The sequence below is a fragment of the Phycodurus eques genome, chromosome 10 (genome assembly GCF_024500275.1).
Source record: "Phycodurus eques isolate BA_2022a chromosome 10, UOR_Pequ_1.1, whole genome shotgun sequence".
In the NCBI taxonomy this organism is placed as follows: Eukaryota; Metazoa; Chordata; class Actinopteri; order Syngnathiformes; family Syngnathidae; genus Phycodurus; species Phycodurus eques.
Window position 1 is genome coordinate 29,623,148 of NC_084534.1, and position 26,821 is coordinate 29,649,968.

Here is a 26,821-nt window from a genome sequence, read left to right on the forward strand (position 1 = left end):
GACTATGATTATTCACCAAAACGACTCAAATAGTTTTGATTACATTAATCTGAACGCAACTTTCAATACTTTAATTAACCTTTACTTTGAAACAACCTGCGGAAACGACATACGTGCGTTATAGTGGGCCTCGATGCCACTTGCTGCAGGGCGGCGAGTCCACCCAAAAACAAAAAAACCAAGCCGAGGAGCGAGCGAGTGTTGCGGTCTGCGCTGGTTTGGAGCCTCCGGGGAGACGCGAGACAACCGCCGCCGCATTGTTCGCCCCAGCGGCCGGCCGCGCACCACTCGGAAGAACCGTTCGAGGATTAAGCCGCTGGACCGGAAAGTGTTGCTTCGACCACTCGGATGTGATTTTTATTTTTTTATTTTTTGGCGAGGACCTGAAGCGGTTTCCGACTAATTCCGATGAAGAAGGCTCAACGACGCCGGCTGCGGTGAACCGGCAGCGGGCAGCGGGCAGCCAGCGGGCAGGCAGGTCAACCTCTAGCCTCATTTGTAGTTTAGGAAATTAGCATATGCTAGCATGCGTTAGCATGCACGCTGACTCGCTTTTCACCTTTTGACGCGCTCGCTCGGTCAATTGGCGACTGACCCTATGACGAGCGCGCTCACGCCGAACTCCGTTCAAAAATCGCACAATTCAAACAACCTCGTGACGTGCGACTGATAGCGTCCACAAGGTTTATGTTTGATGGATTCCAAGTTGGATTAAGGACTATACATAAGCATCGGGGTCGATATAATCCTCTGAAAATTAATATAGGACAAGGTATTGGGCTGAGAAGTTGGTCATGCTGCTCGCCGCCGCCCTCCGCTGCAAACTCCCCAAGCACACTTGTCACTTGACATTCAGAATCAGTACTTTATAAACCTGCAAATCAGTGGAATAATAATCATTTAAAAAAAAGTCACCGTCAAGGTTTAACACACCGCAATGCTTTTGTAATGCCACAAGTTCTAGCTGAATCGGTGCTTGGCATGGAAACGGGCCGCATTAAAGTGGCGTTTCTTTCAATGGAGTTTGGTACAGGTGTCTTGTTTTTTTTTTGTTTTTTTATACGATGTACGTACTCACTTGATTTGAACTTTAGGTTAAATACGATCACATACTCAGGTTAAATATGAGCACATATTCAAATAGGAAGTCGAGCTTGCTGTAAAACAGATAAGAGAAAGTGTGGAAAGATTGTGACGTAATTGTCAAGCCTGATGCTGCATGTTTGTGTCTTTGTTGCTCATGTGAAAATGAATCGAGTGTATCAATGTTTCTTTGCTTGCTTGCTTACTGATGATGTGGCCAATCAGAAGCGTTCGTGTGGCGAGGCCGCTGCTGATTCAGCTCAGCTGAGGACCAGAGGCTTGTTTCCATGGAGACGCGTGTGCACAATAGTGACGATGACATCGGCGCTTCTTCTCACCTGTCAATCACTCTGTGATGACGTCAGAATGGCAATTGGTTCTTAGGTCCGTGAGCATCATCATCATGACGTAACAACTGAAAAGTGAGTGCGTGAGAGATGTGCGTGTGTTTGTGTGGCTAGAAGGTTAACATTGATCCCATCCCTTCTTTTGCAACTCCCGGGGGTGAAAGTGTGACCTCGACCATGTGACACTCACTCTCTCGCGCGTGCCTGTTGATGATGGCTGGTTGATGGTTGTCCGTGACCAACATGGCGGGGGGAGGGGGCGTTGTGTTCGCCAGAGGGGGAAGGGCTTATCACATGAAGCTTCCCTTCACGGAAGCAGCTGTGACCCACTTACACACACACACACACACACACGTCATTTTTGACTCTTATATTGTTCGAGTCACTCATCTCCCATCAAAGATAACCGAAAGCAAACAAATAACTCTTGTTATGATGATGCTGATGGTTTTGACATGATGGTGTCATCAAGAAGTGTTTGTGTTCGTAAAAGGGAGGAGCCGGCGAGTGGCGCTCGCGACCGAGTGTCCTCGAGTGACAAAAACAAGACTGGAAAAGAGCTTTTGATGGCAAAATAGTTATTTTGCAGATACACACTAGCGTTGTTTTGTTCGTGAACGCGTCGTTTAAAAGAAGGAATCTTTTTAGTGAACATACTGAACCGAATCAGCGAACGAAAGGATTTGTTCTTTGAGCTCGGCCGCGAGCGGAAACGGAGCTGCTGCGGCGTTCTGTCACTCGCTTCTGAATCTCGGGCGATGACCAATGAGCAGCCGGCGTCGGGCAGCGCTGCGCAAGGGGAGGAGGGCCTCAACTGAACTCGACGTACCGTCAGCCAGCAGCGATTCGTTCGTTGAACTTCTTCGTTCGCGATCCGCCAAAGAGAGACGTGCTCGTACGTACGCAGTCGACTGTCCCGCCACGAGCGACTCACGTGGAAGTTCACTGCGAACTAGTCCGACGAGTGATTCGTTCGCGCGAGGGACAACGTATTACGCAGTGAACGTACGAGTGTAGGCCTGGTACACGCATGAAGATTTTGTCCACTCTTTAAAGATGCTTTCTCTGCTACAGAGCTCACACATAAAGAATCGGGCACTGAACACTTTTGGTTGTCACGTGTGCGGTGTGCTCCGAGAATCTCAACACGGCACACCCCGCCTTCCTCTGCCCTCTCGTGGCGCCCGTGTCCGCCCGTCTTTACTCGCGGCAGGCGCTTGTGACCTTTTTTTGGGTGGTAGCTAGCTCCTGCCTTGGGCCCTGTTGGTTGTCGGGGCCCCGTGCTAACCAGGGGCGGTGGGTGGCGGAGGGTTGGGCGTCGGGGGCGGCTGTCCGGTACCCGTGCTCCTCCCTTTGGGACCGCTCGGGGCGCTTCGGTTCGGCCCTGGGTCCTGGGGAGTGGGTGGCGTCCCGCTTGTCGGGTCCCCCGCTGGCAGGGCCCCCCACTTCCGGGTGGAGGGGCCCACCCTTCCTCGATGTGTCGGCTCAGCAATTCCGTCCACCAGTTGACTAACACGCATGTGATCTGGTGTTCGTTCCGTAGACGCGCGATAGGCTTGAATTGCTTGTGCTGGGACCGCTAATAACAGCACGGGTTATACGAACATATCAACTCACAGGTTCTTCCAGGTGTTTAGAATTCCACCGCACTGCCTTGCTCATTTCCCACATCCTGCCCTGCCCTTTTCTGTCCTCTCTCATCTTGTTCTGTTGGTTAGTGGTGCCACGTCCTCACCGGGTGTCGTCCCGCCCACAAATAAGAACACGATTTGTCTGTTGTAACGTTACTTGTGCTCGCATATCTAGACTGTCTTAACTATTGTTCTGCTGCGGTTTTCAACCCTTGTCCCCTCGTCCACGCTGTCCCTCTGTCTGTCCCCTAAAACCCTTTTCTGTCCGGCTGCATTTTCAATAAACATCACAATAATACAGGTCACGTAAAAAAAAAAAAATAAAAAAAAAAAAGTAAAATGGCGATGTTCTCCCAAAAACTGGGGAACACACTTTTCTACCTAAAACGACATCGGTTATGACATTTTGGTCTTCATTTACGGTCGCTTCCATCTTGGTCATTCTTGGGTGCTTCTTTGATTGGCTACATTTTATTTCGAATCGGGAGAAGTCCGCGTTCCCCACATGAAGAGTTTTGGTCGTAATTATAGAACACGCTGATTATTTACGATTGTCGGCCCCGACCTGTTTCATGACCCTAAAATCGAGACGACTCCACTCTTGAGACACATCAGACCTAAGGTCAATGTTATAGGACCATCTTATAAGACTTAATATTGTCTGGCGTTTGACGTGCAAGGTCGGGTACGGGCAGAAACGGCATAAAAACACGACGATTGTCGTCATGTGTGTACCGGGGCCTGAGCCGATAGTTCCCCCCCCCCCCCCCTCACTGCCCGAAAGGTGACTCAGCGAATGGCTCGAGTTCAACGTCACTGGCTATTTTACTGTACATGGCGGCTGTTCGCCATCTGACGCCATCTTTTCTCACACTACCTAGCGCCATACATACTCCGTTTGTGCCACACATAGTGTCAGGCGCCTCAACTTGTCCGACTTCCAACACGTTGGCATTTCTCTCCTTCATAATCGCCACGATGAGCCGAGATTCGCCTTCTAATTGTCGTCTTCTACTTCGACTCCAAACTGCGCTGACGTCCGATCCAAAGCGATGCAACGCTGCCATCTGTTGCCGTCTATTTACCATTACAAACTTTACTTTTACAGACAAGCTGGGCGAGAACCTCTTCCACGTCTACCCATGAAAAATGTTTTGATGAATATATCCGTAGATGGCAGTGAACGCTTGAATTGCAGTTGGCCAACAGAAACGACCCTGGCAGTGAAGGACTTCGATGTAACATGGCCGTTGTAGCGTGTGACGTGTCACGGTGGTCACGTGGAGCATGTAATGTCAAGTTGTCAGGACGTGACCTAAGTTGTCAGGCGGCGTTTCCTCTTGGTGTGTTTTTCCAGTGGGCTGTTTTGTTCTGCACGTTTCCTTTCTTCCTTCCTTCCTTTGTGCCGGAGAGAGCAGAAGAAAAAAAGCGTTTGCGGGTCACTCGACGCTGCCGTCGGCCGGCCAGGCCCGTTTGGATTTGGAGCCAATGGGGACCGGCGGCGTCACACGTTGGACTCTGTTTTCCGTTTCTTCTCACGAGACAAATCGCTCGTCTTTTTTTCACTTCCTTAAAGCTACTTTGCGTTCGACACTCAGCTCACATTCTCAAAGCCTGCGTTTTATTATCACAATATTCCTACAAGAAACATGATAACACGAGGCCGAAGGTCAGCAAACGTTTTGAAAGTGGGAGCTGCTTCTCGGGTCCGGGTTATTGCCGAGGGCTGCCAGTTTGATACATATTTGTCAAATAACAAATATGTTATTGTTCTACGTTCTTCTTCGTCCTTCGAGGGTCGGCCGCCGTCGTCTCGAACCTTTTTAAAACATGGCTTCGACTGGCTTATGGGAGCCGCCATCTTGAGCTCTCTTTATTGGCGTGAGAGTAAAAAGTGGCAAAAATGTGACACGTTGTCGTGCAGCTTGATTAACTAAGAAAACCCGACACAGCTAGTAAATATTCCGCAACGACAAGCTACACGCCGCCGCTGTCGGGCAGAATCCTGGCACCTCCAAAATGGTAACTTGACAGGAAATAAAAGACAAAGAAAACAACAGCGCTTCGTTCGAGTTGGTATCGGTCCTCATTTTGCCATCGCATACCGTTGCTGTTTTGTAACGTCAACACACCACCGCCCCAAAATCATCTTCGATTGCTCATTTTATACGCTAAAAATACACAAATACACAAAAATCCAATGCGGAAAATTCCCAGAATTTTGCAACCCGAGACTGGACAGTGTTGTTGCGTACATAAGGAACTTGTTGTTGTGTTGTGTTGCGTCTCCTCAGCGGAACGTCGTGGTCGCGGCATGTCGGCGGCGCAGACCCAGAAGGAGGGCGGCAGCGGCGAAGGCGGCGGCGGCGGCGGCGGCGGCGGCGGCTGGGCCCGTCTGGAGTCTCTGGGTCTGAGTCAGAAGGAGCTGGTCCTGGCCGAGGCCCTGCAGATGGAGTACGACGCCCTCTCCAGGCTCAAGCAGGACAAAAAGACCGGGCCGGGGGCGCCGGTCCGATCCGACCCGTCTCTCCACCGGGCCGCGGGCTCCCGCTCCGGACCGCCCCCCTCCGCTGGGGTGCCCCCTCCCCAGGGGGGACATCTTTACATCCTGGACAGTCCCGAGCTGACCAAGCTCAGCCCCGCAGACTCTGAGCTTCTTCCCAAAGTTTTCCAAACCTTTCCTGAGGACAGCCCACCCGCCGTGCCTCCGCGGAACCCCATCCCGCCGCTTCCGTCTTCATCGTCGGCGTCCGAGAATCCGTTCTTGGCGGTCAGAGGGCCCGCGGTGACCCACGACGTCAATCTGTACACGCCCGACGCAGACCCGCCCAAAGTCACCTCGGCCGAGCTCAACTTCGACATCGTCGACGACTCGCCGGCCCGACCGAACGGCAGCCGGCGCGACCGGTCCGAGAAGCCCGTGGCGCGGGGCGACACCCTGCCCCCTCGAGTCCCGCCCAGGACGTACTTGCCCGTCGCCAACAGCAACAAGAACCGGCGCCGGGCGTCGGCAGATCCGGTAAGACACGAGCACTCGCGTGGGCGCCGTTCGCCGCCCCTGGGATGCAGCGCGCCCCAAACTTTTACCAGTGGAACCTCGCTTTGCTAAGCCCGAGTTTTCTCACCGTTCGCTTTTTGACGAAATCTTGTACTTCCACTCGGTTTTCGTATCCCGCTAAAAAATTGCGACTCGGCCATTCGTTTCCCGGAATCGATGTGCGTTCTTCCGTCGCGTTTCGTAAGTTGTGCGAAAACGCACCGACAGACGGCACGCCGTATTCTGCAGTGCAAGCTTCCGTCGGCGACTCCAGACAACAACGAGGCTCCCGGTCTGCTCGGCAGCACTCTGGCAACGTTAGCGTAACGCATCCTGTCCAAAGTCAAAGCGGGCGGTATAACAACACAGTTTCACCACACTTTTGTTGGCCCCACGTTGGCTTATTTAGCAGGCGCACCCAATAAACAAGCACGAAATCGTTTGGAAAAAAGCCAACAAAAGTCTTCCATCCATCCTTGTTCTGAACCGCTCCTCCTGACGAGGGTCGCGCGTGTTCGGGTTAGGCGTCTATCTCAGCTGACTCCGGGCGAGAGGCGGGGTACACCCCGAGCTGGTCGCCAGCCAATCGCAGGGCACAACCATTCGTCCTCACCTTCACGCCTACGGGCAATTCAGAGTCGTTAATCAACCTCGCACGCGTGTTTTTGGGATGTGGGAGGAAAGCGGAGTGCCCGGAGAAAAGCCACGCAGGCACGGACGGGGAGAACATGCCAACGCCACTGATTCATTGGATTTCCATGATGTTTTCTTGATGTCAGACTTTCTGGAATAGATGAATTAATTACGCACCAAAGTGTTCACAGCCAAAAACTACCAAATCACATTTAAAGCGCTGTGTTCTTTCCGGATGGACTTGCTTCACTTTTTCCACGTTTTCTTATAATGTGCCCCCCCCCCCCCCACCGGTCAGATGACCCGCCCGTCCGTGTCTGCTTGTATAAGGGATAAACAATGTTGCGTTGTTCGTCTTTGTGGCTTACACAAGTACACTATTGACGAGTACACGAGAGGACACAAGTTGCTGTTGTTGTTGTTGTTGTTGTCGCTGTCTCTGCTGCATACGCGCGCGCACACACAGAATCGCATATGCCACCCGCATGTGCTTTTTTTTTGTTTTTGAACGAGCAATCCAGTCGTACGTGGCGTCGGTTAACGTGACGGGTGGCCCGGCCCGCGGCGTGTTTGGCAGGTGTCGGCGGGCTCCCGGACGAACGGCTTCGGCTACGAACTCTTCCAGGTGTGTGAGGAGCGCGACGAGGAGGTGGCGGCCTTCTGCCACATGCTGGACGTGTGAGTAACCTTTGCTGGCCATTTGTTTCAAAATCCGTTCCACGTGTTTGGGGATAATTGCTGAAAATGTGTGAAGACTGACAACTATGTAGTAGTGAATTGTGGAACCGTTTTCAGTTTTCCTGATTTGTTTGGGCGTGCTTAAAACGGGGCCGCGTCACACACCTCGGAGGGCGGCAGGAGTCGGCCCCACCCCCACTATCAAACAAACACGAGCGCTCGCATTTGCGGTTATCCGCCACAATTACGACCCGCGGTTAGTTAGCGAGATACGCCTACACCGGGGGTGGGCAACCTACGGCCCGCGGGCCACATCCGGCCCGGTGGTCATTTCAATACGGCCCGCCAAATATTGGTACAGAAACCCCCAAATCATATCAAAATCATGACTGAATTCATTTGACCTTGTCTTGTAATGCCGAGTGCTTCCACCAGGTTGTGCTGTAATGCCCGGTGGTTCCACCAAGTTGTCCTGTAATGCTCAATGGTTCCACCAGGTAGTGCAGTAGGTACAGTGATACATTGACTTGACTTTGGCTGTTCTGTTTTTACTCTGCTACCGCTCTGAACCCCTCTTCAACCGTGAGTTTGCATCATTCATACTAGCCGGTGTCTACATTCCGCCTCAAGCTAACACGAATGCCGCACTGCTAACGCTCGCTGAACAAGTAAACGAAATTGAAAAAAAACCCCACCATGACTCACCCCTCATTATTCTCGGGGACTTTAACAAAGCTAAACTCTCCCAAGAACTCCCTAAATATAGGAGGGAAAATAACATTTTGGACCACTGCTATACTATGCTAAATAACGCATATTTACTATTTATATTTACTTATTATTTATTTAACCGTGCCATACCTCGTGCAGCCCCGGGCTCGTCCGATCACTGCTTCATTCACTTCATACCGACGTACAGGCGAGAACTTAAAGCGCGAATCCTACACTTGAAACAGTGAAAAAGTGGACCGATGAAGCCAAGATGGAACTTCAAAGCGGTCTAGACGGCACAGACTGGAGTGTCTTTGAAAATTCAGCCGGCAGCCTGGATGAATATACGGACACTGTCGCATCCTAGATCGGTTTCTGTGAAGAGGTTTGTGTACCAACCGCACATTCAACAACAACAAGCCGTGGTTCGCTGCTAAACTTAAGCAGCTTCGCCAAGCTAAGGAGGACGCGTAGCAGAGCGGGGACAGGGCCCTGTATAGTCGAGCTAGAAACCAGCCGACTAAAGAAATGAACATTGCAAAGAGGTTCTATGCAGCAAAGTTGGAAAAACAGTTTAGCGCTAACGACTCAAAATCAGTCTGGCGTGCATTCCAATCGCTGACTAATTACAAGCGACGATCCCCCCAACCTGAGAACAATAGCGCACCAGCCGACGACTTCAATACCTTCTACTGCAGATTTGAAAAGGACAGTTTCACACCACACACCCGCCCGGCCGCACCCCCGACCACCATCACACCTCTGACTTCTGCGTGAACCATCCACGAACGGGATGTGAGACGCATCTTCAAACAACAAAAGGTTAACAAAGCGGCAGGCCCGGACCATGCGTCCCCATCCTGCCTCAAAGTCTGCGCGGACCAGCTCGCTCCAGTCTTCACTCAGATCTTCAATAGATCTCTGGAACTGTGCGAAGTACCGTCCTGTTTCAAACGCTCCACCGTCATTCAAGTCCCCAAGAAACCTGAGATCTCGGGTCTAAATGACTACAGGCCTGTCGCTCTGACATCTGTGGTCGTGGTCATGAAGTCCTTTGAACACCTCATGCTGGACCACCTCTAGAGCATCACAGGTCCCCTGCCGGACCCCCTGCTGTTTGCCTACCGAGCCAACTGCGGATGATGCGGTCAGCACGGGACCGCACTTCATCCGAGAACACCTCGACAGCGCAGGGGCCTACGCGAGGATCCTGTTCGTGGACTTCAGCTCAGCGTTCAACACCGTCATCCCTGAACTCCTTTCAACCAAGCTTCTCCAGCTCAGCGTCTCACCTGCCATCTGCCAGTGGATTTACAGCTTTCTGACGGGCAGGACACAGCAGGTGAGGCTGGGGGAGGCCACCTCATCCACGGGCGGCATCAGCGCCGGGGCGCCCCAAGGTTGCTGATTATGCTAACAGCCAATCAACGCAGGAACTGATGGCTACGGCCCAGCGGTTAAAATCAAGCTTGCGGGCTCAGCAAAACCCCTTCATCTGACAAACTGCCATCCATGATTCAGTCACACAAGACCCTAAAAACAGCGCTATGGGAGCTGCATATCGAACTGATTGATCTCCAATGTGATACGGTCTTAAAAGAGAAGTTCAACTCTCAAACTGGATGAGTTTTATGATTATTTTTAGCGCAGACAAATTTCCCAAAATCCAGAAGATGGTACAGAGAGGATGCTGGTGGTGTTTGGCTCGACATATTTGCGCGAACCGACTTTTAGTGCGATGACCGCCAACCAAACATCCTGCAGATCCCAGCGGAGTGATGAACACCTCAGATGTCTTCTGAGAATTGCCACAACAAAACTAACAGCAGACTTTGATGCGCTGGAAAAGGGTTAAAACAAAAAAAGGTGATCAACAAAACAACACTGTTCCCATTAAAAGTAAAGTATGAACACTACAATGCCTTTTTTGGGTTTATTTTTTTCTACGTAAGCATCCGGTCCTGGCTTGGCCCGCCTGTCAAATTTTAAAAGTCGATGTGGCCCCTGAGCCAAAAGGTTCGCCCACCCACCCCTGAAAATACCTCTTTCCTTTGGCTACAGCGCTGGCGTGGCCGCATTAGAACGCCTCGTTGTTGCGGTGTGAAAAAGCCACACAAAGACCCGTTGGGATGTACTCCAGCCACTAGAGGCTTTAAGCGGATGTATTTAATATGTAGTTATATGTAGTAGGCGGAAGAAAGGTGCCAGATAAGGTAGTATCCGTTTTTCCAGATCATAGTTGAAGCGGTATACGATTGGCAGTTGACAGTTGAGTGGGTGTGGTTTCGTCACATTCGGTGGACACGCCCGCCGCGTTTGAGAGCAGATCGAACGGTGCGATTATTCACTCATTTGATAGGCTCGCCGGTTTTCTTGAATTATTGACATTTACAAATTGTGACAGTCACGATGTTAATGGTAATCGCAAGAGTACCGGGTCAATTTGCTTCGTCTTTGGGGAAAATGTAGAGAAATTAGAAGTTGCAGTAACTTATGGTGATTTCAATCCTAACGTTTCACTTTTTTCTTTCCACTACTAAAATGTCAGTTTTGTGTTAGGATAAATGTACTGTTTCGTAAAGGTCCCGTGCCATCGATGTTTGAAAATGGTTTTCTGGATCTTTGATGTCCTTTTATCGGGTCGGCAAGATCATTTGGGTTGAAAATACCCAGGATGCTCTTTTTTTCAAGCTATTCTTTTACATCGAGCAATGGAGACGGCTGGCTTTTGCATTCATATACGCTCCACGTAAATAAGCTTTGCTCTTATTGGATCGTTCCTTTAAAAAGGGAAAACGGCTTTGCTCTGATCGGTCCTCGGCGATATCGCGGCGTCTCGCGTCAGCCGGGCGTTCGCAGCGACGGCACGTCGGGATCCGCGGAAGCGCAATTCACCGAGCGTCGGATCGGAGAAGCAAAATGAGAAGAGAGCGAGGTGAAGCTCGTCCTGCGCTCCGGTTCGCCTCGACGTATAACCGGCGTGTGACGTTTTGCAGTCTTTTGTATCGTTGCGCAGCACAATACTTTCGAGACTGTATTTGGAAGGCTCGGCAGCGGACCGGACTCGCCCGCTCGCTCGAATCCCGGAACTACCGCGTTGCCGTTCGGCTGGGTTGCGCGGGCGGGTTCTCCGATAATAATTGACGCAACAACGTCACAATGACGGCGATTTCAAATCGGTTTGCGTCGATCGACTTTTGCATTCACGTCAAATTGAAAGCAGGTCGTACCTTCCTCTTCCTTTTTTTTCCCCGTTTCACCGAAAACGGTGGAAGACTAGCATTCTGATGGCACGGGACCTCGAACTGACAAATACTCGCTTGCTTTTCTGTGTCTGAAAATCCACAAACCCTTTCGGGAAGAAAAGCCGACTCTCGTGACTTTCCGCGCCGTCGTACCGCAAAAACAGCAGCCCGCGGGCAAAACCCTGCTGCCTTGTGCCTCGTGACCTGTGAGCCGCGTGCGCAGGTTGCGTTCGGCGTACCCGCACAGCGACCGCTGCAAGAACGCCGGCTTGGTGTGGTCCCGGTCGGCGGGCCGGGAGGAGCTCCGTCGGGGCCTCGGCGTCGGCGTCAAGGTGACGGTCGTCGGCGCTCGCTCGGGCGAGTCGCTCGCCTTCACCTGCGACGGTACGCTCGCGCTCGCCCGCTCGCGCCTGCCCGACGCGCGGCGGCCTGACCCTCCGTCCGTGTGCGCTAGGCTCGTCCACCGTGGACCTGCTCATCTACCAGACGCTGTGCTACGCTCAGGAGGACCTGGACCACCTGGACGTGGACGAATACCTGCTGAAGGTCTGCGGCCACGACGAGTACCTCCAAAAGTAAGGAGTTCCTTCGCCGTAGTTTCTCTTTCAAAATCAGCCCACAAATGCCAGCGTAGCCGTTCGCGAGTCTGGAACGAGCGACGGCCTGGCGGTTGCCGACTCCCGAATGCCTAAAGACTCTCGATGTCTTGCCTCGCCTCCGTTTCCACTCCTTCGCGCAATTCCACAAACACCTGTTTTCATATCCGTGATGGCGTTTTCGTGTGACGGCTTCTTTGTCTCCACTCCACGAAACCTTTTTGAGGCACGACGGCGCCCCCTTTGTCCGTCTCGAGGCGTCTGGCGAGCTTTCGTTCGACTGGGAACTCGGCTGACACACTTTGCGGTCTGCGCTCTTTTCAGTACGAACGCACAGCGGCTCAGACCGCAATTCACGCTGGCGTCGCTATCCGCATCGGCGTACTTCCGCCACCTTCCGGCGCAGCAGCCTCACGGTCCCGTTTCCGCTGCTCACACACAATTTCGACACAATTTGAGAACAATTTGTTCACACACTTGGGAAACACGTTTTGTACACTATTTCACTGATTTTGAATGCTTTACACTCGTTAGTCATTATAATCCCTCAGGGAGAAATTCACCCTTTTGACGCATTTTCCCGACACTTAACAAGTTGAATACTGTACACACTGGATTTGAAATTCTCTTTTTATTCTGTTTTTCCAGGTCCGATCATACTGTGGAAAACATGTCACTCTTGTCATAGCTATCCAAATAAATAATAATCCATATTTTTCTTTCAAGTATGTAAAAACCAAAATACAACCATGCGACGTGTCGAACCTTAACAACGGACGTGTGCCATGTGGAAAGCTACGAATCAAAATCAAATCTGGTCATTGTTACACAAATGACGCGCTAACCGCAGTAACCTACTTTGACCGTCTTTGCCCCCAAATTCCGTTTTGAAGTGCTTATTCTTTCCATCTGAAATATCAATCATGTCAAGCCTGTGCGCACACCTTAGAATTTCTTTTCTTTCTTTTTTCGATTTTCTTTTTGTCATTGCAGAGAAATGTGGCCACTTGTCAAAACGCAAAGCATACTCTTGTTCACGCTTTTCTTTTTCCTTTTTGTCGTGTTCGGCTGTTCGGTCAGTCTGCGTCCGTTTAATGGCGAAACAGTTTTACTGCGTCACAGCGGAGTTGAAAAAAACCTTGACTTCAATTTTTCCGAACCTGTACACAGGTTCTGTCCGCTCTTGTGACAAATCGTGTACACGCTTCGAACATCTCAAGGGTTGCGCGGCGGGAGGACTTTCCTGACGTTCTTGGCCTCCTTTGACCCATTGGAAGCTTTCACAATGTGTTTGTGTTTGCGTGTGTTGCTGGAAATGTTGTGAGAAGTGTTGGCCGCGAAAAACAATAACGAGTTTGTTCTTTTCTTCTTCCCCCTCCAATGGTCCTGGCGTGCGCGTGCGTGTGCGTGTGCGTGTGCGTGTGCGTGTGTTTCAGCTGTCAGACTTTGGCAGGTTCGGAGTTTGTGCAACAATGTTTGAAGTTCGACAGGGACGTTCGACTGATCCTCACCGAGAGATCTTCCATCAGCGCGGAGCTGGCGCGCACGGTCTGCGCACACATTTGTCACTAATCTAACCAGTTGATCAGTTGATGAGTCACAAACACCAGATTAGAATGTTTGACTTTTGCAGTTTGTCCTTGTTTTTCGAAAGTCTGCTTTCCTGCGGGTTTTGCGCTCTTTCTGTCACGCCACAAGATGCCGCCGAAGGTCGGAAAGTAGTCATCGGCGTTTTTATTGTTCACGCTTTGTGACATCGACGGACGCCGGCGTCCTCGAACGCCCGGCCACTTTTTTCCACATCAAATCATCTCGAAGCCATCGATTTGGGATTGGCATTGGAAGATGAGCTCGATACGATTTGAAAGGGTTTAAGAATCGTAGTCGAGGGTTCGTTTCAACTTTTATTGACGGCAATTGTCGGCTGAAAGAAACCCAATCTGTCGCTTTGAACCCGACAGAAGGACGACGACGAGCTGGCGTCCACGTTGAACCACGGCATCCTGCTGCAGGAGCGGCCAATCAAACAGACGGTCACCAGGTGAGGGGCGGGCGCAGGCGGCGCGGAGTGCCGTAGGTGGAGAGGGCGAGACCAGAGATTTGAGTTCTTTTTGTATGTCATAGAAGAGAAGCAGCCATCAAATACCTGAAAATATATTACGGACGAATGTCAATTCATTTGTTTTGTTTGTTTTTCTCAGCCATTTTGTTAATTTTGTTAACGAAAACGTTCCTTTTCGTTCACTTAATAACCTCGTTGGGGACGGACCAACAGATTTGTGAAAAATTGACCAAAGTCGGAAATGGGAGGTTCGCGGCCGACGACGGCGCGTGCGAGTCGACACCGGCGAGTCTGGAGTCGAGCCGCCCGGTCTTCGAGGCGGCTTACTCGTCTTTGTCCCGCTTTCCCCGACGCGATCTGGAACCCGAACGGAATCATTCGGGAGCTCGTTGGCGCATACCCACCACCCGCGCTTTCGCTTTTGACTTGAACTGCGTTTGATCGATGTGGCACCTTTGAAAACCGAGCGCGACGCTTCAAAACAGCGGTGGGATGCCACGATCACACGACCGCCACGACGACGATGGTTGCGGCACTTTTCTGAAGCTCTTTTTCGCGAACGTCGTTTTTGACCGCAGCGTCCTCGCCGCTTGCCTTTGGCTGTTTGTGCGCAGGGAGGCTCTGACGCTGCTGCTGGACACGTTCCACAACGAGGCCGAGTCCTTCCTGCTGTCCGAGGTACGGAGACGCGCGCCGCCCGCCCGCACGCACGCACGCACGTCGCTGACCCTCGACCTCGCGTCGCCCGCAGGCGGAGCTGCCGCTGCGCGTGGAGCGGATGGTCCAATCGGTGAAGGCGCTGTGCAGCTCTCTGGCGGCCGTGGAGACTCCGGACGTGACGTCGGCGCTGGGCCGGCTGCCCGCTTGCCCGTGCCGCCTGCAGCCCAAAGTCCTCAAGGTCGCCCGCCGCCGCGCTTTTGGCCCGCCTTTCCTTCGGTTCGGGCCGCTTCGTCCCGCACGGCTCGTTTCGAGCGAGCTTTAAACTCTCAGGCCAGGATTACGGCTTTAAGTTCGGCTCCCGGGCCTCGGTTAGGGTTTCAATTTTGGGCTTCAAACTTGTGATAGGGTTTCAAACCAGGGTTTTGAGCCACGCTCAGATTTAGAGTTTTATGCAAAGGTTAGGGTTCCAAGTTTGTTTTTAATCCAAGAATCAGCCTTTCAATTTAAGGTTTCAAGGTTGGAGTTTTCCTCCACAAGTTCAAGTTTGTATTTCAATCCTACGATTACGTTTCATATGTTGCTTTTACGCAAGCTCTCCATGGCAACAGCCACCGACACGTCCTTTTATGGACTTCCTCCCGGCAAACGATCTCGACGCTCTCTCACCGCAGTCGAATCGCTCGACTCATTTCCGCCCGCTCTCCCGCAGGACGCGTCGCTGCTGTCCGTCCGGGAGAACCGAGGTAAGTCCCGCCGCGGCGCGCCCTCGCCGTCCGGCGCCCTAACCCTTCTCCTCACGGGCGTCCGGTGCGCTCGCGTCCCGCAGAGAAGGTGGTGGAGAGGCTGACGGCGGCCATCTTGGACCTGGTGGAGTTGTACTGCAGCACGTTCAACGCCAACTTCCACACGGCGCCGCACAACCGCGCCGGCGCCGCGCCCGTCCAGGAGGCGGGCCGCGCCACCGGCGTGCTCTCCTTCAACATCTACGCCGCGCACCGCGTGCCCGTCACCTGGGCCACCAGGTGAGCCGCGCGCACGTTCTCGCACGCACGCGTCAGCGGTCCCGCCTCCTTGGAGAGGTCAAAGTTCATCCCAGGCGGCGACTCTTTTGTTGTCCCCAAAAGTGGGCACCGCAGGGGGCGGAGCCGCCCCTCGCGTAAAACCTCGACACTCGAGATCGATTCGCTACACGCTCACAAAAGTCCACCTCGGAAAAAACGTCAGCTGGCGTTTCAAGATGGCAGCGTTGATGCTTCAGTTTACTTCCTCGTTCTTTGACAAAAGGCAAAAGAGGAAGTTGAAAAGTCAACCTAAACATCACATATAAGGGTGCGGGCGCGTGCGTTTCCGGCACGCTGACATGTCGTCGGCGTGAGCGACGATGAAGTGTTCACCGACATGTTTGCGTGTCGTGTGTGCGGCAGTTACGAAGGCTTCTTCCTGTCGTGCTCGCTGACTCACGGAGGGGCGGAGCTCTGCGCGCCGCAGCACACCAGCAAACAGGCGGTCAGCAAGTACCTTTTTCACCTGGTGGTGTGGGACCAGAGGTACGCCCGCGCACTGCCCGCAATGCGCACTCTCAGCTGTTTGAATTCCCGCCGACGTCAGCTCTCGTTTCGCCCTCTCGTTACTTCCGGCCGCCGTCCTCGCGACGCCTTTTGTCGCCCGCGATGCCCGCCGGTACCCGACGTCCCCCGTGTGCGTGCGCAGGGTGACGTTTCCGGTGCAGATCAACGAGCTTCCCCGAGAGACGCAGCTGACGGTGACGCTGTACGCCAGCTCTCTGCCGCCCCCCGGCGGCGTGGAGGAGAAGGGCAAGCAGCGGCGCAGCGCGGAGGCGCTGGCCTGGGTCACCATGCCGCTCTTCAACTTCAGACAGTGAGTCACCCGATGGGCGAGCGGGCCAGGAAGCGTGTGCGGGTACGGGATACGAGGGCTCGCTCTGCGTGCGCGTGCGTGTGTTTATGCACCCGCGTGTGTGTTTATGTGTGACGTCCGTGCGTGTAGCGTGCTGACGTGCGGCAGGAAGCTGCTGGGCCTGTGGCCTTCGACCCCGGGTCGGAATGCCAACGCCCGCTCCGGCTCACCCAACTTCAGCCAGCCGGACAGCGTCATCCTGCAGGTCAGCTGACCGAGCGATGAAGACGACGGTGACGATCGGCATGCTCGGTGACACCATTTTGGCGGTCACGCAGGTGGACTTCCCGTCGTGGGCCTTCGAGGTTGGCTTCAGCACGCCGCCCGCCGCTGACTTTTGTCCTCAGTACGACTTTTCGCGGTTGGACGCCGTCAGCCAGATCACGCTGCGGGACGTCCTGCACAAGAAGGCCTTCTTCTGGTCAGACGCGCGCTCACGAGCGAGCGGGCGAGCGGGCGAGGTCCGCGCCCGCTGACGCGTCCGCACGTGCCTTTCAGGCTGACGGCGGAGGACAAGCGTCTGGTGTGGGAGAAGAAGGCGTTCTGCCAGGCGGAGAGCGGCGCGCTTCCTCTGGTGCTGGCCAGCGCCCCCTGCTGGCAGTGGGCCTGCCTGCCGGACATCTACGCCCTGCTGGGGCAGTGGGCCTGCCCCGGCCGCCTGGACGCACTGGGACTGCTGCACGCCAGGTACGGACCCGAGCGACGGCGACGGCGACGGCGACGGTGACGGCGTGCCCCGTTTCAGGTTCCCGGATCAGGAGCTGAGGAGGACGGCGGTCCAGTGGATGGACTCCATGTCCGAGTCGGAGCTGCTGGACTTCCTGCCTCAGCTGGTGCAGGTTCGAAATTGGAACAACTTTCATTTATTCATCTGATTTAATTTGAAGTATTTTTATTTTTTCATTAAAAATGAAAACATTAATTGTAGGTGTGACTGTGAGTGCGACTGGTTGTGTGTTTGTATGTGCCCTGCGATCGGCTTGCTCGCCTCCTGCCCGATGACAGCTGGGATGGGCTCCAGCACGCCCGCGACCCGCGCGAGGAGAAGCGCGGCAGAAAATGGATGGAACATTAATTGTACTGTATTTATTCATTCTTTTTATTCATTTATTCAGTGTTCTTATTTGATGTTCTCATTTTATTCATTTTCTATTGATTCTGTTTGTTCTTCATTTTGTTTCATCCGTCAGATTTTTTTATTTTGTTTATTCATTACATGTCTATTTTATTTTGAATGTTTTTTTCTTTAATTACATTTTTATTCAGTGAATTCATTTTGTCATTTGTGTTTTTTCATCTTGAATTTATTGTATTGAAAAACTTTTTGGGGGGGGGGCGTTTCCTTTTTGTGGTGGCACGACGTGCGACCGGTTAGCACGTCCGCCACACGGGGTTGCGGGTTCAAATCCGGCTTTTCTCCGGCCACTCCGGTTTCCCCCCACGCCCCCCCAAAAAAGGCCGTGGTAGCTCGATTGACGACTCTAAATTGCCCGTAGGTGTGAACGGGAGTGCCAATGGTTGTTTGTTTCTATGTGGCCTGCGACCGGCTGGCGACCGGTTCAGGGCGTACCCCGCCTCTCGCCCGGAGAAAAGCGGTAAATAAAATGGATGGATGTTTCATTTTTGTTGTTCCAAAAAGTTTCAATCCTGAACGAACAAATGCATTTGTTGCGGTCAGGCGGTGAAGTCCGAGTGCTACCTGGACAGTCCGCTGGTGCGCTTCCTGCTGCGCCGCGCCATCGGCGACCTGAGCGTGGCGCACTACCTCTTCTGGTGAGTTTCCCCTTTCCCGACTTGGCCGCCGGCCTTTTTCCTTTTCTTCTTCCCGACGCCTCCGTGCGTGCGTGGGCGCCAGGCTGCTGAAGGACAACCTGCAGGACAGCCAGTTCTGCGCTCGCTATCAGCACCTGCTGGCCGCCCTGCTGTGCTGCGCCGGCCGCGGCCTCCGAGAGCAGCTGGACCGCCAGTGCTGGCTGGTGTCCGTCCTGGCCGGGGTGGCCCGGAGCGTCCGAGACGCCGCGCCGTCCGCCAGACAGGTCGGTGACGCCGTTCGGCGCCGTCCGCCTTGCGGGCTCGCGCTCAACATCCGTGTCGCCGTTGTCGTGTGTTCGCTGTGTCGGGCGTGCTCCAGAACGCGCTGAGAGAAGGTCTGGAGGAGATGAAGCGGTTCTTCTCCGTCAACGGCAGCTGCAGACTTCCTCTCGACCCGGCGCTGCTGGTCCGAGGGATCGACGTCCAGGTGAGCTCTCTTTGCCGCCGGGCGCGCCGCCGCCGCTCGCTCGCTCGCTCACTCGGCCGTTTGTCCGCAGTCGTGCTCGTTCTTCAACTCCAACGCCGTCCCGCTCAAGTTGTCCTTCCAGAACGTCGACCCCTTGGGCGACAACGTCAACATCATCTTCAAGGTCGGCGAACGACCCCTCCCGTTTCCTTGAGATTTCTATTCAGGCACCTAGTTTGACTTTATTGTTACTTGGAGTTGGTATATGCACATTTTTACTTCAATTCAGGTTTTTAATGCTTTTACGTGTTTCGTTTTTTTAGTTCACCGTTGGCCCGGTGGCCGACTGGTTAGAGCGTCAGCCTCACGGTTCCGAGGACCCGGGTTCGATCCCCGGCCCCGCCCGTGTGGAGTTGGCGTGTTCTCCCCGCGCCTGCGTGGCTTTTCTCCGGGAACTCCGCTTTCCTCCCACATCCCCAAAACATGCGCGCGAGGTTAATTGACAACTCTAAATTGTCCGTAGGTGTGAATGTGAGTTGTTTGTTTTGTATGCGCCCTGCGATTGGCTGGCGACCGGTTCAGGTTGTACCCCGCCTCTTGCCCGGAGTCGACTGGGATTGCCGATGGATAGTTTACAGTTGTTTTTTTTGAATTCTTATTTTATGTCTTATTTATGATATTTTTGAATTCAATTTTATCATTTATTTTTTAGGTGCTTTATTTTATGCTTTTAATTTGTATTTATAATTGTGTAATTTTGAACGCTTTGAGGATTTATGTACGGTTCTTTTGAAAATGTTTGTTTTTGTATTTATTTTGTCGTATGAGTCGAATGTCTTCAGTTTTATTCCAATTTATTTTGTGTATTAAAATGTTTCAATGTCTATTTCTTGTTGATTTTTGTTTAGATTTAGAACATTCTTTTTTCTTTTTGCGTTTCTAAAAGATTGGCTTTTTGTTTTTTGCGCGCGCAGTCGGGAGAGGATCTGCGTCAGGACATGCTGACGCTGCAGGTGATCCGCATCATGAACAAGATCTGGATCCAGGAGGGTCTGGACATGCGGATGGTGATCTTCAAGTGCTTCTCCACGGGCCGAGGCCGCGGTGAGGAGGAGGAGGACGGCGGGGCGCGGGCGCGCGGCCGGCGGCGGGCCGTTGACGAGCGCTTGCGTGCGTGCAGGCATGGTGGAGATGATCCCGCAGGCCGACACGCTGAGGAAGATCCAGGTGGAGCACGGCGTGACGGGTTCCTTCAAAGACCGACCGCTGGCCGACTGGCTGCAGAAGCACAACGCTGCCGACGAGCAGTACGACAAGGTGCGCCGCCGCGCGTGTTATCAGGAGGAGGTCGAGTGCCATTTTTCCTGCTTAAAAAAACAACACCGCAAAAATGTTTTTTGGGCTGTATTTATGACCATCGGTCAGCACGCCCGCTTCACGGTTGGGAGGTCGCGGGTTCAAATCCCGGCCCCGCCTGTGCGGAGTCGACCGTCCTCCGCCGCGTGTCGGTTCCCGCCTCCGCGAATCCCCGATAATCGTCCGACCGGCCGGTCAGTCGCGCCGACGTATCGGCGTCCCATCTCGTATGATCGTCGGCGTGACTCCGAATGGCGAGATGTCAACAATTCTCGGACGACCGGCTCATAAATTCCGAACATCAAAACGGGTTGGCGAAGGATCCCTTACTGTCCGCCCTACGACCTCCCGGAAAGTATTTGCCGACATCGTGGCATGTGAAGAATCCGAATGATACGCATCCGTTTAGTCACGCGTCGCAAATGATTAGAATTTCTGGAAACGAGGGTGTGGGGGAAAAAATGGAAGGAGGAACCCCGTGTCGCCTTTCAGGCGTGATAACGTTGTCTGTGACGCAGGCGGTGGAGAACTTCATCTACTCGTGCGCGGGCTGCTGCGTGGCCACGTACGTGTTGGGCATCTGCGACCGGCACAACGACAACATCATGCTGAAGACCAGCGGGCACATGTTCCACATCGACTTCGGCAAGTTCCTGGGGCACGCGCAGATGTTCGGCAACATCAAGCGGTGAGTGAGCGCCGTGCCTAGACCCCGCCTCCTTAGTGCCGAGGAACTGTGTTGAACCGAAGGGAGGAGCTTCCTTTGGTCAGCTTTTGCCGCCATCTTGTGGCATTATAGAGACTCGCGAGCAAGTCGGTGAGCCGAGGACCGTTCGCGGCGGGCTCGGTCTCCGCTTTCTTGCCTTGTCGAACTTGGACTTCGAGCTCAACTTACGACCCGAACCGAACGGATCGCTCGAGGCCAATTAAGAAAAAAAGATTTTGCAAAAGAAAAAATGCTGCTTTGAATCTCATTACCTTTGTCTTATATTGTAATACGTTCATGCGTATTCAAACAAACGTTTGCCGCTTTGAAAATATCAGCCGATGAAAATTCCAACTTTATTTTTGTCAAAGTGCAACATTTGATCCCGATAAAATTGTTCTTCCCGTGACATTACAATGAATCTGTTTTCGCAACATGATCAAAAGACGGTCCCCCCGCCGCGTTCGGGGACATCTTCATAACGTCGGGGTTATGAAGATGTCCCCGAACGCGGCGGTCACGTGGCGTGTGCGGCGTGCCCCCCCTACAGGGACCGGGCCCCCTTCGTGTTCACGTCCGACATGGCGTACGTCATCAACGGCGGCGACAAGCCGTCCAGCCGCTTCCACGACTTCGTGGACCTTTGCTGCGAGGCCTACAACCTCATCAGGAAGCACACGCACCTTTTCCTCAACCTGCTCGGCCTGGTGGGCGCGCGCACGCACGCGCACACACGCACGCGCACGCACGCACGCACGCACGCACGCCCAGAGTGACGACCGTGCGTTTCGCGTCTTTAGATGTTGTCGTGCGGAATTCCCGAACTGTCCGACATCGACGATCTGAAGTACGTCTACGACGCGCTCAGACCTCACGAGTCCGAGGCCGACGCCACCATGTACTTCACCAGGTGCGCACGCACACACAATCACGTGCACGCGCTCACTCGTCCAATGGGGAAAGATGATTTTCCATATATTGTACATGTACATAGAGTATGTCGACGACAAGCAGCACTTCATGTCGACATTTTATCCCCGTTTGTGTATAACGTGCGCGCGTTCAGGTTGATCGAGTCGAGCCTGGGCAGCGTGGCGACCAAGCTGAACTTCTTCATCCACAACCTGGCACAGATGAAGTTCGCCAGCGCCGACGACGTCCCGTCGCTGTCGTTCGCTCCCCGCGTCCGCTCGGCCAAGAGCGACGGCGCCATCCGGAGTCTCTACGTCTGCGCGCGTGCCGCCGCCGCCGCCGCCGCCGGCGGGAAAGCTCACGTCGGTGACGGGCCCGCCGCCTTCGTATCGGACGTGCCCGGCCGCTCGCCGCGGTGACACCCTGGCGCGTTTGTTACAGACGTACGTGGTGAAGGTGGAGCGTGACGGCCAGCGGGAGGTGCAGTTGGTGCAGAGGACCTTTGAGGAGTTTCAGGAACTTCACAGCAAACTCAGACTCGTGTTTCCCTCCAGCAAGTTACCCAGGTACACACGCACACGGCGGCAGGAGGGGGGCGTGTCCAACTGCCCTCGCTTAAGTTCGCGATTGTAAAATTGCGGCTTGTCCCTCCCCCAGCTTCCCCAGCCGCTTGGCGATCGGCCGTTCTCGCGGCGACGCGGCGGCGGAGCGGCGGCGCGACGAGCTTAACGGTTACGTGTGGCACCTCCTGCACGCCGCGCCGGAGGTGGCGCAGGTCAGTGGGAAAACATTTCAGCTGGTGCGGAGAAGACCTCGGTCAGTACTTTACAAGTACATGTAGGAAAGTCACGAGTTCCAGACCCTGTCAAATGTTTGGGTGTACCGCCGAATGCCACGTGTAGCTTCGGGCAAGAAAAGTCCACCCACGTGGTACTCGTTGCGAGAAGAGAAACAGTCGTTTCAAGAAAAGGACGAGTCTTCTATTTTTCATTTCGTTCGTTGTCGGGCCAAACAAAGCTGTTAGCATTGCCAGTTAGCGTCAGGAATGTTAGCGTAACCTCTCGACCTCTCAACTCTGCTCCACGTTTGAACGTTGAGTTTCGCGCGCACGGCATTTGTCAGAAGCGCTCACGTCACATCGGCTTTGCGCGCGCACACGCAGTCAGGCCGGGTCACGCGCGCTGTATCGGCTCATTCCGCTTTGAGCGAACGCGAGCACGTGTTCGCTGGTGGCCCAACGTGACGCCGTGTGCCTGTGTGTGCGTGCAGTGCGATCTGGTCTACACCTTCTTCCACCCTTTGCCCAGAGACCAGCGGCCCGGAGCGAGCGGCAGCAAAGCAGGTGTGTTTGTTCGACGCGCAAACACGCACGCAAACACGTGTCCGCACACACACACACTCGAGGTGAGTCAGGGGTTAAAGTGCGGCGTGATTTTCAGGATGGGCTCTCCTCATTTGACGACGTCGCCGCTGCCCTCGTGCGCGACTGCGTACGGAAGCCCGTCCATCCATTTTGTGAGCCGCTTCTCCTCGCGCGGGTCGCGGGCGCGCCGGAGCCCATCCCAGCTATCAACGGGCAGGAGGCGGGGTACGCCCCGAACCGGTTGCCAGCCAATCGCAGGGCACATACAAACAAACAAACAAACAAACAAACAAACAACCGCTCGCACTCACATTCACACCTACGGGCAATTTAGAGTCTTCAATCGACCTAGCACGCATGTTTTTGGGATGCGGGAGGAAAGCGGAGCGCCCGGAGAAAAGCCACGCGGGCGCGGGGAGAACATGCAAACTCCTCACAGTTCTGAGGTCCGGGATTGAACCCCGCACCTCAGAACTGCGAGGCAGACGCTCTAACCAGTCGACCGCCGTGCCGCCTACATACGGAAGCCACGAAATAAAAAAGAAAATCCAATTCATCCATCAGCACGCAGCCCCGAATGTAAAACACGTGTTTCTGCGTGTGCCCGCAGAGCCGTCGTGGCCGGCGTCTTCCGGAAAAGCGTCGGGCGAGGTCAAGCTGTCCATCTGCTACCGGAACGACAAACTCTTCATCATGGTCATGCACATCCGAGGACTGGTCAGTGTGCGTTCTCGCGTGTCGCGTTGTCACGCGGCCGCACGCGCTGACGCGAATGTGTGCGCGTGCGAGCAGCAGGCCCTCCAGGACGGGACCGACCCGGACCCGTACGTGAAACTCTACCTCCTGCCGGACCCGCACAAGACCAGCAAGAGGAAGACCAAAGCGGCGCGGCGCACCCGCAACCCGACGTACAACGAGATGGTACGCCGTCTCGGTCGGACGACCTCCTCGGTCGCCGCTAGAACCGGGACCGGAACGGGTCGTTAGGAGTTTGAGGTTCCGAGAGCCTGCGCGACTTGTCTCGAGGGTCGAGCGTCAAGTTCTAGCGGACGTACTGGAACCGGTCCGGAACCTCGGGCGAGCGCGTTTGTCTGTTCAACTGTGGAAAGGCGGCGATGTTAGCGATACGAGGAAATCCAAACTATTAGGGCCGGGCGATCGATTGAAACGTCATCGGGATTTCGATGTCGGCTTCTAACGATCACAAAAACGTCATCGCAATCGAAGAGAAACGATGAATGGGCAGCGGCGCGGGCTGCGTACGCAAGTTCCTGCATCCTAAACGCACCCCGCGTTGCTTGTAGCAAGCGTGCGTCACGTGTTCTTCTGCCGTCGCCAAATATTGAGAGGAGGAGGATTTTTGGGGGGGGAAACAAAGATAAATAATAGACAACACGGTCACCACGGCTGTATTTATTTTGTTCAGGTTTCTTAGGATATTATTATTATTTCATTTGCGACTTACTTATTTTCTGGTTGTTCTATGAAGTTATGTTGAAAGTGGAGTTTTGGTCGTTAAATAAAGACCGAATAATCGTGTTTATGAATGGTGATTTCAATATCAATTCAAATAGTTTTTTCTATAATCGCCCAGCCCTGCAAAATGGCAACATCTGATTTTGGAGCTGCGTTTTCCTGCGCATCGTGAGAACAGGTTGGCATTTGAAGGGTTCAAAGGAAAAAAGGAACGGACATGTTCTGCTCACGACGGTCGTTCCAAACTTTATACAGTCAAAGGAAATGTACAAAAATCTTGCAAATGACAAAGTACGTGTTGCTCAGCCGCCGTTAGAAGATTGAGCGCACGCCGTTCGTTTCCATTCGACATCACGAGCGCCGCCGACGAGCAACTTCTAACGACCTCTGCGTTTTCCTTCCGGTTCGCACTATTCCAACTTCCACGTGTTCCACGCGTGGCGTATTTTATTTTTACGTACGGCAAATTGCGATTGTTTTCACTTATTCACTTCCCGTTGCCGCACTTTCCTCGAGCGGAGTCGATTTGAGCGCAAAGTTGTGCTCAAAGTTTGCGTGTTTGTGCGTTCCAGCTGGTGTACGAGCGCATCCCCCGCGGCGACCTCCAGCAGCGCGTGGTCCACGTGCGCGTGCTGGGCGACGGCGCCTTCTGGGACAGCACCCTGCTGGGAGAGGCCTTCGTCCCCCTCGGGAGGCTGGTCCCGGGACACCACTGGGTGGACTGGCACCCGCTGGGGGGCGCCGCTGACGCCCGCTGACTGACGCCCGCCGCGCTAACTTTTAGTCTAAACGAGTAAACGAGAGCACATACGGAAAGCCCTTTCAGCGTTCCATCCGTATCTTACCAGTGCGCCCGATTGTCCGTGTACGAGTAGTACGTGCTCGGTCCTCACGAACACGACACTTCAGCGCTCTCGTCATACAAGTGTGTGTTTTTTTGTTTTTTTTTCTTCCCCATTGCTGAATGACATTTCTGCGCACCGGTGGAAATGCCTCGGGTGAAATAGCGGAAGAACGACGGCGCCCTCGTAGTACAAGGAAGGCACACTAGTAGAATGACTAGGATGCACTACTAACATGTCCCCCCACTATTGCCTTCCACCACTGTATGACATTTCCGGGCGCGAGTGGGACGTCCGGCTGTATAACGACGACGTGTTATTAGTGAGGCAAAACTGTGCGCTAGCTGACATCTGCACCCTGCTAGCTAGTTCTATGAGCGAAGTGCCGGATGTTAACAAGTACAATGTTGGAATGTCACAACACGCAGTTAGCAACGAGTGCGCAGATTTGCCCCATTGGTAATGTTCTACTAGTGCGCTGAATTGTCTTGCTCGTGAGGACAAAGAGACACGAGCAAATGAGCGCACTAGTAGAATATGGCAAAAAGGCTGAATGTACAGTTGGCTGAGTTTTATTGTGAAAGGCTCAAGTGAAGCGCTTCCTCTTTTGATTTTTGCCATTCACAGATGCATTGTGGGATAAGCGTGGGGGTGTCGTCACGGCAACGGGACCGGCGTCACGCGACCGAACTGGATTCCGTGTGATTTTCTACTTTTTGTAAACATAAACTGAACTTTTGAAAGCTGCAAAGAAGAAAACCGGAAGTGATGTCACAGAATGTAACCGCGTAACGTGTACATCGTTTTGCTCCGAATCACTTGTCACGAGGTCATCTGCATCCAACGAGCATTTTACGACCGCGCAGCTTTCACTTTGTTTTGTATGATTTGCACTCCCAAATAAACTTGAAGACTCAACATCTTTCCCCATCAACTGCGCGGGAATCTCCTCGTTTTTGTTTGGCCGCTTCCAAGCGGAAAGAAAGGTCAAGTTGACGATTGAGCATTCGAAAGTCGGTTTGCACCCGAACTCGAAGGCGTGACAAAAATGGTTTTATTTCTCTCTGATCTTTCGGGATACTTTTGTCAGACAATCGACTGGAGCGATTGAAGGATTTCTTTTCAATGGAACATATGATTTGTTGTTTTTGTTTTTTAGTACGAGCGCGATGTCATTAAGTTAAGGAAACTAGTGTAAGTCCAGAGATGTTTTTGTTAAGTATCGCATATAATTGACAGTTGATTTTCTTTTTTTTTTACACAAGAGCTTTCAGTGTTTTTGTCATCTGCAGGGTGTGAGTACTTTTGCCGCCCCGTGCGCTGAGACGAAAATGTGAACTTTGCGGCT

General features: G+C 53.4%; 1 protein-coding gene across 6 annotated transcripts; it reads left to right on the forward strand.

The window, feature by feature from the left end:
- Positions 1–125: 125 nt before the first annotated feature.
- pik3c2b (phosphatidylinositol-4-phosphate 3-kinase, catalytic subunit type 2 beta) lies at positions 126–26,391 on the forward strand. 6 transcript variants are annotated; one of them, XM_061688787.1, is made up of 33 exons: positions 126–478; positions 5,356–6,080; positions 7,309–7,409; positions 11,589–11,749; positions 11,820–11,940; positions 13,398–13,509; positions 13,923–14,002; positions 14,638–14,701; positions 14,775–14,921; positions 15,393–15,426; positions 15,510–15,705; positions 16,108–16,230; positions 16,394–16,561; positions 16,691–16,805; positions 16,879–17,021; positions 17,099–17,287; positions 17,346–17,439; positions 18,279–18,373; positions 18,456–18,636; positions 18,732–18,839; positions 18,910–19,002; positions 19,793–19,922; positions 19,999–20,135; positions 20,693–20,862; positions 21,431–21,587; positions 21,681–21,790; positions 21,947–22,154; positions 22,234–22,358; positions 22,450–22,567; positions 23,062–23,134; positions 23,766–23,872; positions 23,948–24,076; positions 25,204–26,391. In XM_061688787.1, exons 2-33 carry the CDS (start codon positions 5,376–5,378, stop codon positions 25,387–25,389), a joined length of 4,680 nt encoding a protein of 1,559 aa, XP_061544771.1. In that variant the 5' UTR covers positions 126–478; positions 5,356–5,375; the 3' UTR covers positions 25,390–26,391. The 6 variants fall into 6 exon arrangements, with proteins under 6 accessions (XP_061544771.1, XP_061544769.1, XP_061544768.1 ...); XM_061688785.1 differs by having other exon boundaries at positions 126–474; XM_061688784.1 differs by lacking the exon at positions 126–478 and adding an exon at positions 1,312–1,505.
- Positions 26,392–26,821: the final 430 nt, after the last annotated feature.